The following is a 14,281-nucleotide window of genomic DNA, read 5'->3' on the forward strand; positions in this document are numbered from 1 at the left end:
TCACCATTACAGCAGCTATTGGCTGTTCGGCGCCGACATTCTTCCGGACAGATGATTCACCTGGTGCTTCAGCTGCTCAGCGACACTCACCGAGACTGACCTAGAGCCCAAAATGGTCCAAGCGCGAGCTTTCTCCAAATAGCTTGGAGACTTTTTAATCGTGTCGCGGTGTCAAAACACGGTCAATCGCAGGAATTTGACTTTGAAGCCACTGTCGCATTCGCTCAAAGTGCTGTAATTTTTGTTCCTTAGCATGTCATTGATCCGATCAGCCAGCGGACCAGCAGGTGGTTTAAGCATCAACACCGGCGCTGCTAACGCCTTGTAAGCTCCACACCCGACTCTAACAAAACAATCAATCATTCATCACCGCCGATACCCACCCAACTTTTCTGCTCTGCTTTCTCTTGCGCCAGCTTCACAACCCACCTCGTCGAATTACCTTCTTGCTAACCTGCACATCTCCAACAGCGGCAACACTGCTTCTAAGCCTTCTGCTGCAGGAAGTCTCTTTGGTTCATCTGCTTCCGCTACACCTACCAACAATACTACAGCAACAGCGCAAAGCGGCACAGGCAACATGTCTCTCTTTGGCGGCGGCGCGCAGAAGACGGGGACGGGTCTTTTTGGACAATCGACGACAGGCACCACACCTGCCGCCTCAACTGGCGGTGGTCTTTTTGGAAACGCCGGTGCTACAAACACCCAACAGACACCGAGCACTGGTACTGGCACTGGACTCTTTGGCAACACCGCCGCAAACAACTCCCAACCACAAGGTCAGCAGCCAACTGGCGCGCCAATATCAGGGGCTCACTGGGGAATAGGAAACACTCAACAGTCAACCGGTGGACTCTTTGGTCAATCGACCCAGCAGAACCAAACCCAGCAGCAGCCTCAGCAAACAGGCACAGGTCTATTTGGACAATCCACAGCAACAAATACCCAGGCCAACACAGGAACCGGTCTTTTCGGTCAATCTCAAGCCCAGCCCGCCGCTGCGGGCACTGGTCTCTTGTAGGTTCTATCAAGCTCCCTGCAGTAACAATCGCTAACTTGCAATAGTGGCCAAGCTCAACCTCAACAGCAGCAGCAGCAGAACAACACTCTAGGTCAACCTACAAACCAAGTCTCAGCGGTACAGATCAACTACGACAACATCCGCCCACGCACTCGTTTCGACGATCTCGCTAAGCCCGTACAAGACGAAATTGCGCTGCTGGACAAGGGTATTCAACGAGTTATCAAGATGAGAGATGAGATTGGCGAATTCATGCCTCAGCATGAGAAAGATATTGAACAGCTTGGTCTCGATGTTAAGTTCGTCGAGTCCAAGTTCCGCACTGTTCAAGTCGCTCTCAACAACGATATTCAAACTGTCAAGGCTCTCCAGGATCAAACTCGAAAGAACGCCGCCGATGCTCGACTATGCTTCCGAGGTGCCGATAACCTCAAACTTCCTACACATTACCACCAGACCGGTCTTTTCGCTAGCCAAGCACCCGCGGCCGATACCAATGGCGCAGATGCTGCGTCAACACATGCCGATGCGCAGGATCTGATTACCTACTTCAACCGCATCTGCGACGATATCGAAAAGTACAAGGCCCGCCTTGATGAGTACCGCGCAGATATTGAAAGAGATATGCCTGGAGTTGAGAACGGTCTGTACGAGCAGATCCGAGCTATGCGCGATCGCAGCGCCGGTAGCGTTGTCGTACAAGACCAGTTGAATGAGGTGTTGTTGGCGCTGAGGGATACAGGAAGCGCCATTGTTGCACAGGCAGGACAAATTGCGGACACCAGAGAACGGCTGTCGCGTCTCCAAGCTGGCATCGTGGACAGCGGAGTGTACGCCATGGGTATGAACGCCTAGATCATTAGACATATGTGTCAAAGAGGAGGCGAGTTAAAGACGGATGCTAATATCAATATCTTGGACAATACGAATGTCCGTTTCTTGTTTAGGGGACAGGTTTCATAAAGGCATTGTTTGGATGACGAGGGAGGGTGTGATGTTAACAGCTACTACAGAAGATCATAGTGAGGATAGCCTTACGACATGTACGAATACCACTTGAACAAAAGACAGTATCATGAGGGTTGTGAGACAAGAGTAGGGGTGATATTACCATAAACAAAGCAGGTGGGTGTCAGAAGAATTATCCTCTAAGCCTTAGGCTACAGAAATAAAGTGGCCTAAATGCTATCCTAAGCTAGCCCAAGGTGACTAAATTATTTCGTCTCTTATGCTCTTGGCGGCTAATTCTTCTAATACCTGGCGCAAAGGAGAGAAGCTTGACACTCTGACTCAATTCATTATTTTGCCTCGAGAACGAAAGTTCCTGGGCTTGGGTATCAAAGCAATGCGGAGCCGTGATGTATATACAAATAATCGCTATTCCCTCTCTAACTCCTTTTGACGGCCCTCGAGGTTCCTCGGGAAACTAGAAGGTCCCTTCTCCGTCGCCATCATCACCATAATCGTCGCCAAAGTCATCGCCGTTCTCAAAGTAGTTCTCAGCATCGTAATCGCCTGCATCCTCGTCATCATAGACTTCATCCTGCTCTTCCTCTTCCATGCCCTCCTCGTCTTCGAGATCACCGCCCTCTTCTCCCTCCTCTTCCTTAAGAGCTTGAAGGCGCTCAAGGAGAGTTCGGCCCTGCATATCATCTTCAGGATCACCTGCCATGCCGAAAGCTTCCTCTGCGCTCGGTAGCGCACTGACACTAGAGAGCTCAAGTTTCCGGCGCTTGAACCCACCAGGTACGTCGGCGTTGTTAGTAGCCGCAGCGTCGATTTCTTTGTATAATTCGCGAGGGAAAAGCTCACGGCAAACTGGGCGATTGGACCAATCCGGAAGAGCGCGCTCTTCACGAGCGAACTTGTGAGAGTAGGTGGGTACAGCAGTAAAAGGATCTACGGAAGCCTTGCTCTTGACGCCATACACGGCATTCTTCTGTGCTTGTCCATAGTGTTTCCGGGGTGCTGTCGGGTCGTTAAGGGATGTTCGCTTGGATGTATATAGAGGAGAGGCGTGGGTCTGGTGCCTTAATAGTAGGAGATGTTGTACGGCGGTTTTCTCGGGTGCGGCGAGCTCTCGGGGTGTTGGAACGACATATGGCTGTTTTCTGTATTAGCGATGTGTCACACTCCGATCCATAAGTCCTGCGCTCAAACAAGGAGTACAGATACAGTGTGATAACATACGGGAAACAGCTCAGAGGGTCGCGCATCAGGCTCATCGCCTGTATCCCACGGCACATTGGGCCTTCCTCCTCTTCCGCCGCCGCGTCCACCGCGGCCACCACCTCGACCTCCTCGAGACATTACGCTCTTGAGCTGTGGGTACAAATGAGGATTATGTGATTGTTGAACAGGTAAGGCGCTAGATTAAGGCCGATTGTAGCTATAGAGCATGTGTCACTATTCGCGATCTAGGTTTGACGCAGAATGATTTTTTGCGGGGTGTAGTTTGGATTCTGAATGCGCCTACGAGAAAAAAAGAAGGGGCGGAATTAGCTCCGCTGCATGCCCCGCTGACCATGCATTTCTAGGCGTTATGGGCGATCGCGAAGGATACCTAGGTTGTCTCTAAAGCTTAGGCTACAGAAATAAAGTGGCCTAAATGCTATCCTAAGCCAGCCTAAGGTGACCAAATTATTTCGTCTCTTATGCCCTCAACGGCCAATTCTTCTGACACCCTGACGGCACTGAGGATGTCGTGGATGATGAGTTTAGCTTATCACATTTCGAAATAAGCTTGCTTCTTTTATGTTGCATGAGAGTAAGTTCAGATTAGGATCCGATTGTTTTTAACCTAAAGAATTTGCGTACTTTGGGTTTGTGTCTTATGGAACTTCAGGCTTCTTCGACTACGTACCCCTCCATCAACCTGCAACTCAGAACCATCATCACCAACTCTAAACTGTCAAACAATCAACACCCTCCATCCTTATTATAGCCCTATATTTATATACAACATGTCTGAGCGAGTCGTTCCTCAACAGGGTGAGAACGTCCCTGTCAGTGGCCTGGCTGAACTGCACGCCCATCTTGCAGAGCTCCATCAGCCTGGAAATGAAGAGGCACCATTAAACCACAAGCTCTTTGACGATGTCGAGCTTCAACTCACTCGTACGTCAATCTTTCCTGATAACTAAATGCAGATACTGAACCCTTACAGCTTCGAATATCCCTATTATTCAGCCAACTCTTCTCCCTCCGCTGATGTCTCTCCTCAAGACCACAACACAAGATCCAACTGTGGTCTTCTCTCTCACCACCAAGCTCCTATCACCTCTTTCATTCACACAGTGCCTCTCTCTAGGTGGTGCTGAATCTCTTATCGAGGCTCTCAAGTCGCCTCTTGCTGGTGCCAATCTTCTCGCTCTGAACATCATCCAAAAAGCCGCCAGCAATCCCAGAGAGGTCGATGCTCTAGCTGCACTACCTGAGGTTGTCGAGGAGCTACTTCGCACATGGCTAGGCTCACCAGATGCTGATGTTGGAGGACGCTCCACAAGAGTTTTGGGCAGTCTTCTCGAGACAGATTGCGATATCATGCCGGAAACCCAACCAGCCATGTCGAACGGCGTCAATGGCGTCAGCCCTTCAGAAACAGGGCTCGTGAAGCGTCATATCCCTGGACATGCCAGTCTCTGGCGCTTGGTTGTCTGGGATCGCCACTATCTCGAAATCATTGTTTCCCTGTGCCGTCCCGCAATCATCAACCGACAAGCAACCTTTGCGCAAGACCGTCTATTAAGGATCATTCCTCGCCTAACCGCTCTTCATCCTCGTGCCATGGCCATCTCCCCATTTGCGGACCTATTCCCTCTACCCGACTATGCAAATGAGACCATCGGCCATGGCCTATTGCAATGGGCAGCACTGAACATGATTGATACAAGCGATGTTCTCATGCATCAGACTCTGATTGTCTTCTTTGAGTCGTTTGTGAGCATTCTGCGGATTGCAGGCGACTCGCCCGATAAAGATGCTATTGTGCGTAACGTGGTCAAGACAGCCACTTCACAAGATGAAGAATTAAAGCGGTCTTTGAGGACATTGCCGGATAGGACGGTACAAGAGGAAGCCGAGCCCCTGGCCAAGTACATCAGCCAAATACTGGACTAGAGGGCGGCGTAGGCCATGAGAGCCTCAAGTCGAATCATCACAGCTTAGTACCGTCTACTCTATACTAGAATAATCAATTTAACGCCCATCAATTTTGCCCGCGCTATAAGGTCTATAGCTCTTGAGTCCGAAAGCGTGGGACAGTTTTGTCTAATAAGAAACACAGAAACAGGAACCACTTTTTAGAAAAGACATAAACTTGTATATATTGACACATCCCATTTCAACCCATAACACATTCCCCAGGCCAGACTATCCCATCATCGGATAACCTGGGGTATCTAGAACAACGTCATGAAAACCAACATTCTCTATGATTCCATCCAACGCCCTACTTCTCTTTACTGTCAACAATCGCGGAGGAAGCCCATCCTATAGCATTCTCCTCGCGTCTGCTTCTCGATCGCCCATTGGTTCCGCCGTCATTCGGCTGGCCACACTGTCTTGTCGTTGTCTCGTCTGAGTCATTCCCTCAATGCCCAGTGCAACTTCTCCAACTCGTCGCAATACCAACAAGAGCGAGGCACGCAAGTCCGCCGTGAGGTCCTTGGTGAGAAGTTCGACCGCAAGAGGGTAGAAGTCGGGAACGTGCTTCTTGAAAGCATCATCGGGGAAAGTAGCATAACCTTCAAGAACATCGACGACAACCGGACGCCATGCAACAATGTTTCGATGCTGGCTTTCCTCTTCTAGAGTGGTGTAGCCATGAACAATATCCTTGCACAGAGGTACAAGCGCAGTCTCCACGTCGGGTCGGCTCTGCAATCGCTCTGGTGCATCATCGGCAAACATACGGAAAAGAATGGAGATGTAAGTGGCAGCTGAACCACTCTCCTGCTTCAGAAGGTTAGGTGGCTGCTTCATGAAACCTTCCCGCCAAAGCCTCATACGCAATTCCTTATCCTCGTTGAACCGACGGGCGAATAGGAAAGATCGCTTAAGCAGTGTCATCAGACGCAAGAGTTCCTGGGAAGGAATATGAGCATAGACAGTGTCGTTGCTGAAGAGTTCATTGACCGTCTCTATCATCAATAGCTGCAGAACGCAACGAGAGATAATTCGGTTGAAGAATCGTCGTCGCGCTGCTGTCACTACAACGGGCTGCTGCTGAAGATTAGACGATGGTTTGAACTCCTCAAGCGGAACATGAGGGCCGTCTGCTGTTGGCGTCTGAAGTTCGTCCTCATCAGGCGGGGGGATGATAGTGTGTTCGTCATCATCATCTCGTCCATCGATTTTCAGTGACTTCTCATCGACAGGTGTGGCTTCTGTTGAGCCTGCGGAGAATTCAAGACCATTTGGTGGAGGCGATATCGAAGCAGTGTTGTTGATAGCAGTCGCTGTAAAAAGCTGGTATGCAGTTGTTCGCTCAAACAGCTCGCAGAACGCCCCAACAAGCTTGTTCCAGTGCTCTGGCTTGAACTTGGTGACGTTCTTTAGGATTAGCTGTTGCAAGCAGTTGCTGCCAATTCGTGAGATAGTGTCGTTCTCTTGGCAAATGCAAAGGGCCAAGAGCTCCAGGAATCTGTCAAGCATATACTCCAACGCATCGAAATAGTGTGTGAACAGAGTGATCATATTTCGTAAAGCCTGGATCATGGTGGTCGATAGCCAAACTGACAGCTCCTCGTGGTTCAGAACATTGCTCATCTCTGGGCGAGATCTTAATACCATAAAGATAGGGTAGAGTTGCTGACGCCATAGGATATCCCAAAACTCTGATGGGAAGGTACCGCCGTATCTCAACAGGGTTTCAAAGAAGTACTCGAGAGCGTTCGATCGCACTTCCAAGTCTTCGCCTGTCATAAGAACATCGTGGAAGGCGAAGAGAACAGGGAACCAGTAACCCTCCTCGACCGATGTGTTTGACCGTGATCGCTTTTCAGATGTCTGGGTTGCGCCATCAGGAGGTGGGATGTTGTTATACTTTTGCGACAATGGGCACTCGGGCGTCTTGAGCATGGTAGGAATCAGAGACTTGAGTAGCTCCAAAGCTGCCAGACTCTTCTTCTGGAACTTGAGGTTCTTAGAGAATTCTGTCAAGCATACAATCAGGTCAGTGAATGCGCCCTGAGAAATGACCACTCCAAACTTGGTTTTGTAAACCTGGTTGACATTCTCGTAAGCCAGATTAACAATGCTCTCGTGAGGTTCACGGGCAGCAACTGTGAAAACACCAAACATGGTCCTCCAGCCAGATCGGATGTTATCGCCACGAGCTTGAATCATTTGTATCAGACATCTGAGAACCATGTCTTTAACTGTCACATTGTGTGTATTGGCAAGCACATGCTCAAAAGGTTTCAAGAAGTCCTTTTGGAATTTGAAACCGGCCAACTCCTCGATCTCCATGAATCGCATTGAGAGCTGGCGCAGAGAATCAAGTGCAAAGAACACAATGTTCATGTTGTTGTGGCATCCGACTCGATTAAAGTGCTCGCCAAAGACCTCCCAGATATTGCTCCACTCAAATCTGACACGATTCATGTTGTAGTAACTGATCTCGACGATCTTCTGCAAGCTGTAGGTGCGAGGCATGTCGTTGGAGCCTGACACCTTGATCTCATCCCAACTGACTTCTGTTAGTGCTCTAGCAAAGTAGACCATAGATTCACCATTCAAGTTCGCAGTGTTGGTGAAAATGCGGTCGACGCTGCGAATCACTTCATCAGATCGACTCTCGAGAGCAATTTCGGTAGAAAAGCCCTTCGATGCAGTTCCTGCCCTAGCCCGTGTTGGCTTCCTGGAGTTTGACGAGCGAGAGTCAGAGCTTTCTGTCCTTTGGGGGGGTAGGAATCGAGCTTTTGATACGTCAGGCACAGCACTCTCGTCGACACCGCCTGAGATGAGCTGGAGTCGATCAAGTTGGCTGATGCACATCAAAATATCTTTCCATGACTCACGGAGGACGTTGCCCTCGGTTTGTCCCAACTCAAGGACGACCTTGAGAGCCTCGATATTCTTGGCCAGCATCTCTTGTGGGTTGTTTAAGTTGGTGGTGTTCTTCAAAGCTGACATGAACGCCTCTCTCGGAGTAGACATATCAAACAAGCAAGCGATCTGTGTGGCAAGCTTCATACCCTCGAGGCAAAGCTTGTTGACTTCGAGGTTGTGAGACTTCTGAATCTGGCTTGAAAGGGTGGAAAAGATCGACATCCAAGTAACACTGAACATAGGGCTGACATGCTTGAAAGAAGTTGCAAGAATGTACTTCGTCCCAGCTTTCCGGCGTTGACTCTTGAAAAGGTCTTTGAACAGTTGTTCGGAGCGTAGAGCAATCTCCTCCGACTGCTGCATGTAGGCCTCGCGCTGCAAATCCCGACCAACGTTGGAAAGTGCTTGTCCAAGACCAGCAGCAATACCGGTCGATTGGGCGGGTGCATTGCCAGCTGCAGCCGCTGCATCTCGCTCACTCTTGAGAACGATCTCGTTAGCGGCGATTTCATCGTAGATGGTAAGGAGGTATTCATCAGGCAAATCCGCATTATCGTTAATACCACGATTGTTCTTGATAAACTCTTCCTTGCTCATGCGCTTGGCGATTTTGACACTGTGCAAGTCAGTGTTGAGCAAAATAACTGAATAAGCCAAGACGTATGCAGTGTCGGCATTGGCAAATGCGTTAGGGTTTCCAAGAACATAACGCTCGGCAAACTTGAGCATGAATCGATCGATCTTTTGGGCTTCACCAGGCAGGCGGAAAGACTGGAGGAACTGGCGCAACGAGTCAACGAATCTCCTTTTGGCAAACTCCATGGTGTCGACAAATGCGTGCATGGTGTCGATATTTTTCTGGTCTCCTTCACCCAAATACTCTCCAATTTGAGCCTTATCAAGTTTGTCCTCCCTTATCAAGAACTCGGCGATATCTTTAGGGCTGTCGCTTGGGATGAAACCATCACGCAGGAGCATCTGAATACCCTTCTTCGGCTTAAAGTTGAACTGGTTGATTCCTTTCATCAAAGCCGTCTTCCTCATCTTCTCCTTTTCCAACTGATCCGGGTCGTCTTCCAGAATAGGGGTGGATGGAGGCAGGGGGGTTTCCACGCGAGAGACGCTATCGTTGATGCTAGGGTCGATCGATGGTCGGATATCCAGAGAGGCCTTGAGATCCTGATTTTCGGAGCGCGCAGGCTCAGCGTCACCTCGAATGGGCGCCGACCAGTTCACCATAGATCGCAACGTCTCAACCAAAGCTTCGATGGACAACCGCTTGATCGCATACTCCTTGGGATAATCCGGCTCGGCTTCTTGGTTGGGAGCGATGTGAGCTACTGTCAGAGGAGGAGGAAGAGTTGTTTTGAGTTGCCATTCGCTCGCTGGGGTTGTCTTCAGCCGCATTTCTTCGTACACTTGCTCGTTGATCGTAGTAATAGTAAGCGGAATCGTCGAGAACTTGGACAGGTCCTCGATGATTGTTTGATAAATATTATCGACCGTCTGGTCGCAGTCATAATTAAGGTAGATTTCAACCAATGCCTTGGGGTCGGCGCATAATCGGTTAAGAATGGTAACAAACTGAACTTTTTGTGACAACGGCGCAGTTCTTCGTGCAAGGAGCGCCAAATAGATTTCGTTCAAGAAAACCTCGATTTCTTTCTGCCAAGAACGTCAGTAAGTGACAGTTTGCACTCCAGGCACAGACTTACCTTGAAATCAGCGCGCATGTACTTGACCATCAGCCAAAAGATCTCGCTGCTCACGTTGAATATCCTATCAACTGAGCTAGCGCCATTACGAGTAATACTTAGACAAAGGTAGAATTTGATCGCCTGCAGGAAACTCGTGGGCTCGCCGCTCTTCGAATTCTTAATCGTACAAAAAGGAGAAGTGAAAACGGCGATATTGTTGTTAAGAAGTGTGTGAATAAGGTGAAGAGAAATAAGCTTGGAGCGCATAGGCTGACCACGGACGTCATAAAGCTGATCAGGTGGTAGGACCTTGGTTGAAAGGTTGCAGAAAGATCGGAAGACGAGATAAGCATCCCGGATGTAAACCTCGTCCTCGGCGTCCAGCACGTCACCATCCTCGGCAGGGGCAGGATCCTGGCCTGCCTGGTCAGAGACTGGAGTGTCAGTCTCCTTTCGGTCGGGCTTGAGCCGTGTGACCATGGTAGGTCCGTCGCCCAGGTTCGAATCGTCAAAGCTCTTACGATGCTCAAGATCTTTCAGGGTGAGCTTTGCGCCGCTCTCGGCAGGTTCGGTCGAGGAATTCGCGGCCTCGGTAGATTCGTCTGGCGACTCGTCGTGGTCGGCACTGTCGTTGGCTGATTCGGCCTGGTCAAACGTAACATTGCTAGAGCCATTCTTGAGGTGTTCTAGGTTGAGACGGGCCTCTTTCATATGCAGTCTTGTCTTAACACGCTCAAAGACGGTACCAACCATCTGGGTCAAAGTACCCTGAGCAACCTGCTGGTTGGCTGTGCTTCGCGACAGCAGAAAGACATTGTATACCTGTCGCACGGCCTTGAGAAGACCAGCGCCATGGACGACGATCTTGTCATTGAGGACAGCTGCTAGCAAGGACTTTACAATCTGCAATTGAATCTCTACAGCGGTTGTTTCGCCTTGGAAGCAGTTGCAGATGGTATCGATAGCTCGCTCGATCAGGGGAGGGACAGGCTCAGCACCCTCTTCGGTCCCTTCGGAAGGGTTACTTGGCACGGAGAAGTATGAATAGGAAATGAGCTTTCCAATGCAATCGAGAGCGGTTGTGGTAAGTTGGACGTTTGTAGAGCGTGATGCTAGTTGTAGAGGAGCGAAAACGATCTCGGGGTCAGGAAGCTGGTCCTGTTCTTTGATGGCGTCGAGTGCCTTGGTAGTGGTCTCTTCTAGTTGCTTGTTGCGCTGAGCATCCTTGGACGAGGCAATGGCCTCGAGCGAGGACACTACAAATTTGAGGGAGCTCATAGGGGAGCGCAGAGAAGGCCAGTGGCCATTCGGTAGGGGAACGGGTAGTCGAGAAGGTCGAGGTCGAAGGAGGGAGGTTGTGAGGTTTACGTCGATTCCCCAGGGCAATTAAAGAAAGGAGACGTGGATGCGGCGGGAAGAGGGAGCTAAAGCTCACCTATGCGCCGTAAGTTTAAAAGTCTCGGCGCAACGCTTTAGGTTCAGGGAATGCACTCACTGACAAGCTGAACGTCCAAACTGGTCAGCAGCCAGCAGAAAAGAACGATAGAAGAAGAAGAAAAACAGCCTGTGTCTTGGTCTTGGTGATGTTGCCGTCAGCTTTCAAAAGCTGGTACACGCTGTAGATGGCTCGAACACTACTAAGGTACAGTGCCGTACCAGGGATACGAAGTCGAAGTGGACAGCGTTACCAGTGGAGGCCCCAGTTTCCCAAATTGAGCTCTGACTGCGGGACCCTGAGCCCCAGATTGCCTCGTAAGCTGCCAATTAGCGTTTGGGGGAGGCAATAGTGGCTTTTGAGCCAGGTACTGATACATTTATTATACGGAGTGGAGTGTTAAGGAAATTCCAATCCAATAGGGTAGATTCATCACTCACCAGCTCCAAGGAGTTCACAACATGTCTACTCTTCATTTATCTAAGAGTTGTAGGATAATAATCTTAACCCTAGATACCTGAATTTAAAGTGTTCTATAAGATCTATATTTGCTCAGTAATTGCGTCTCCTAGCAGGACAGTCCGCTGCCCGCATTAGGTCTTGTATGTAAGTGCGGTGTCATCAGGGTGTGAGAAGAATTGGCCGCCGAGATCATAAGAGACGAAGTAAGCTGGCCACCTTATGCCAGCTTAGAGTAGCACTTAGACTACTTTATTTTGATACAAGTCTTAGAGGAGCGTCATTTATCATCAGCTTCATCCACATCTGCACCATCTCCGTCTTGCCATCCTTCCCTGGGGTTTGCAGCTTTTGCCAGAAGGTTCCTCGTAACTTCTAACCGGTATATTTGAGGCCCAAGCTCTTCATCGTTTTTACGATGTGTCTCAATCCAAGTCCGTATTTGTCCTCGCACTTCCTTATTGCTCGTCACTGTTGTCAACTCCGCTGCCCAACCATACACAAAGATAGATAGCTTCGAGCTCTTGAAGCCACTGCTCAATGCAACATCTTGAGCGACTTGGGGAAGTGTACCCTTACTGATAGCAGCTGCCACAGCATCCATATCCCATGGTTCGCCGATGACAGTTACAGGAATCTGAACATTGGATGGTAATGGGTGAATAGTGAGTTCCTGGAAACGCTCGTGAATGTGTTCTGAGGACATTCCTTGTGTATCACTACCACCCCAGGGGATCAACAGCCTGCCGCGTTCACGCTCAGATTCAGTACCAACGGTCCGTAGTACATCGTGGAAATGCTCCGCTGCTTCCCGTGTACAAACGAGCTCCCGATTTGCCAAGACAGGATACAGCACCCGAGCCATAAGTCCACCTGCATATGAATTCTCTTCCTCTATCTGCGCGCGTGTTGTCCGTGATTGCCATGGTTGAGGTTCAAGATCCAGATGCGTTAGGTCCGAGATGAGGTCAATGAGGATAGTGTGGTCGAGATTGACCGTGGATGTAAGTGATGCAAGTTCATCTCCAACGAGGTTTCCAATGGCTATATCGAGTGGTGGACTGGGTGCGGTGACGAAATCGCTATCTTGAGTTTCGATGATGACTTCGACCAAAGAATCCATGTGTTTCAATTGATGGAGGAGAATGTCCAGTTCATCCTGTCCTCGGCTAAGAGTAGCAAGAACGAGACGTATTCGGGGAAAACGATACTCGTGCCGGTTCATCCTTGCAGCTGTGACCAGCCGTTGCACATATATCGCCAGCGGTGTATCTTCCCACTCTTCTCGATCGACTTCATCGCCAAGTTCGTGCTCACCCCATCCCCAGCCGCAGTCATTCATCTGGCGAGCCAGCCGGTCGCGAGAAATGGCCTTGACAGCGATCCATTCCCGTCCACCTCCAACGACATCGACTTCAACACGACCCTGTTCCTTCAACAGACGTTGCAAATCCTGTTTATCTTTTCCTGAAACCTGTCGCTTTTCAATCTCCAATTTTCGCGCATCTTTGGTCGACCCTTGGAAAGCTTGATTAATGGCGACAAAGCCATGGCTTTTCTTTAGTCGATTCCATTGGGCGGTGCTATGAGCTGTAAATGTAACGCTGGCATCAAGCTTTCGCTCTTGAACTGTGAGTTGTTGAGAGTCAAAGACTTTTGTTTCTGATGAGAATTCCTCAATGAGCTTGCATAATGCACAATTTTCTCGTTGCAAAGCCTTCAAGAACGTTGGCAAGCCTGATGATGATACAGGCCTTGACTTTGCTTCTAGGCCCTGAACGAATCGCTTAATTTCATGAATGTTGGTAATAAGAAGTGTCGAATGTGTCTTTGCCAAATCCAGTATCTTGGATCGGCGAACAGCCTCTGTGTCGTCGGTCATCATGCCTGTAATTGCCACAGGCCTGCTAATCTGATAACGTACCCCAGTGCAAGAATATGCATTGATGATCTAGGCATATGATATTCGCCTCGAGTCCAATATGTCTCTGACCGATTTATAGGCTTTCATCAGGGGAACCGGTGCGAGGGGATAACAGAAAAAATGCCTTTCAAAGCTCGGCACGTCAAAATGAAGTAGCCCAAGTGCCGCCTTCAAGATGGGAAAAGGTGACCAAATTATTTCGTCTCTTGGGCTCTTGGCAGACAGTTCTTCTGACGGGTAGGTGCCCCATGTGGCTAAGGTGACCTGTGGCTGGTGACATCTTGGGAAGTGGAAGGCACGACGTGCAATAAAGGAACACGACTTGATTGTAGAGACAACGATGAAGGAGGTCGTCGTACGGTCTTTCAGCATCAGGTCGAGCTTTGAAATTCCGCCGCATTCTAGAATCATGTTATCCATGTCTATCAGTACCTACCTACACATAAATCACCACCAAGATTCAAGATCCCAGTCCATGGATTTAAGAGTCCGATTTTCCGCACATGACGGACCAACTCTGGACCGTTGCTTATTTCCGTTCAAACGGATCCCGGCATTGTAGAGCAAAAAAAGCTCTCCACGAACGATCAATAGTAAGCACCAATGTGATAGTTTTTCAAGAGGATTCAAGTCTTATGTATAATTCCCCCCTTTCGGGTTTAGCTCATACCCTATCATTGATAGCACTCGGT

At 49.4% G+C, this 14,281-nt stretch overlaps 5 protein-coding genes across 5 annotated transcripts; 2 read left to right on the plus strand and 3 right to left on the minus strand.

Annotated features, from left to right (window-relative positions):
* Positions 1–150: 150 nt before the first annotated feature.
* Positions 151–2,272, plus strand: B0J16DRAFT_350293 (uncharacterized protein). Its single transcript, XM_046129028.1, has 3 exons — positions 151–779; positions 828–1,017; positions 1,066–2,272. The coding sequence occupies exons 1-3, from the start codon at positions 581–583 to the stop codon at positions 1,874–1,876; spliced, it is 1,200 nt and encodes a 399-aa protein (XP_045977848.1). The 5' UTR covers positions 151–580; the 3' UTR covers positions 1,877–2,272.
* A 32-nt stretch (positions 2,273–2,304) lies between these two features.
* On the minus strand, positions 2,305–3,464 carry B0J16DRAFT_376137 (DNA-directed RNA polymerase III, subunit Rpc31). Its single transcript, XM_046130750.1, has 2 exons — positions 3,212–3,464; positions 2,305–3,125 (listed from the first exon to the last, which is right to left on the minus strand). Exons 1-2 carry the CDS (start codon positions 3,329–3,331, stop codon positions 2,448–2,450), a joined length of 798 nt encoding a protein of 265 aa, XP_045977849.1. The 5' UTR covers positions 3,332–3,464; the 3' UTR covers positions 2,305–2,447.
* Positions 3,465–3,606: 142 nt separating this feature from the next.
* On the plus strand, positions 3,607–5,226 carry B0J16DRAFT_350299 (uncharacterized protein). Its single transcript, XM_046129029.1, has 3 exons — positions 3,607–3,788; positions 3,867–4,138; positions 4,188–5,226. The coding sequence occupies exons 2-3, from the start codon at positions 3,985–3,987 to the stop codon at positions 5,138–5,140; spliced, it is 1,107 nt and encodes a 368-aa protein (XP_045977850.1). The 5' UTR covers positions 3,607–3,788; positions 3,867–3,984; the 3' UTR covers positions 5,141–5,226.
* Positions 5,227–11,313, minus strand: B0J16DRAFT_293687 (uncharacterized protein). The gene is made up of 3 exons (XM_046124372.1): positions 11,267–11,313; positions 9,790–11,206; positions 5,227–9,739 (listed from the first exon to the last, which is right to left on the minus strand). Exons 2-3 carry the CDS (start codon positions 11,047–11,049, stop codon positions 5,513–5,515), a joined length of 5,487 nt encoding a protein of 1,828 aa, XP_045977851.1. The 5' UTR covers positions 11,050–11,206; positions 11,267–11,313; the 3' UTR covers positions 5,227–5,512.
* Positions 11,314–11,706: 393 nt separating this feature from the next.
* On the minus strand, positions 11,707–13,640 carry B0J16DRAFT_192340 (uncharacterized protein). The gene has a single exon (XM_046122810.1). It carries the CDS (start codon positions 13,548–13,550, stop codon positions 11,946–11,948), a length of 1,605 nt encoding a protein of 534 aa, XP_045977852.1. The 5' UTR covers positions 13,551–13,640; the 3' UTR covers positions 11,707–11,945.
* Positions 13,641–14,281: the final 641 nt, after the last annotated feature.

This window comes from Fusarium flagelliforme (genome assembly GCF_020744385.1).
Source record: "Fusarium flagelliforme strain FIESC 12 MPI-CAGE-AA-0113 chromosome Unknown B0J16scaffold_8, whole genome shotgun sequence".
Classification (NCBI taxonomy): domain Eukaryota; kingdom Fungi; phylum Ascomycota; class Sordariomycetes; order Hypocreales; family Nectriaceae; genus Fusarium; species Fusarium flagelliforme.

Excerpts from the sequence above, each read along its gene's own strand:
- B0J16DRAFT_350293 (XM_046129028.1), top strand. The coding sequence starts at position 581 with ATGTCTCTCTTTGGCGGCGGCGCGCAGAAGACGGGGACGGGTCTTTTT. Across the intron at positions 780-827 it reads AAACAACTCCCAACCACAAG|GAAACACTCAACAGTCAACC; the intron begins GTCAGCAGCCAA and ends ACTGGGGAATAG. Across the intron at positions 1,018-1,065 it reads GCTGCGGGCACTGGTCTCTT|TGGCCAAGCTCAACCTCAAC; the intron begins GTAGGTTCTATC and ends AACTTGCAATAG.
- B0J16DRAFT_376137 (XM_046130750.1), bottom strand. The coding sequence starts at position 3,331 with ATGTCTCGAGGAGGTCGAGGTGGTGGCCGCGGTGGACGCGGCGGCGGA. Across the intron at positions 3,126-3,211 it reads GACCCTCTGAGCTGTTTCCC|CCATATGTCGTTCCAACACC; the intron begins GTATGTTATCAC and ends TACAGAAAACAG.
- B0J16DRAFT_350299 (XM_046129029.1), top strand. The coding sequence starts at position 3,985 with ATGTCTGAGCGAGTCGTTCCTCAACAGGGTGAGAACGTCCCTGTCAGT. Across the intron at positions 4,139-4,187 it reads TGTCGAGCTTCAACTCACTC|CTTCGAATATCCCTATTATT; the intron begins GTACGTCAATCT and ends GAACCCTTACAG.
- B0J16DRAFT_293687 (XM_046124372.1), bottom strand. The coding sequence starts at position 11,049 with ATGAGCTCCCTCAAATTTGTAGTGTCCTCGCTCGAGGCCATTGCCTCG. Across the intron at positions 9,740-9,789 it reads ACATGCGCGCTGATTTCAAG|AAAGAAATCGAGGTTTTCTT; the intron begins GTAAGTCTGTGC and ends CGTTCTTGGCAG.
- B0J16DRAFT_192340 (XM_046122810.1), bottom strand. The coding sequence starts at position 13,550 with ATGATGACCGACGACACAGAGGCTGTTCGCCGATCCAAGATACTGGAT.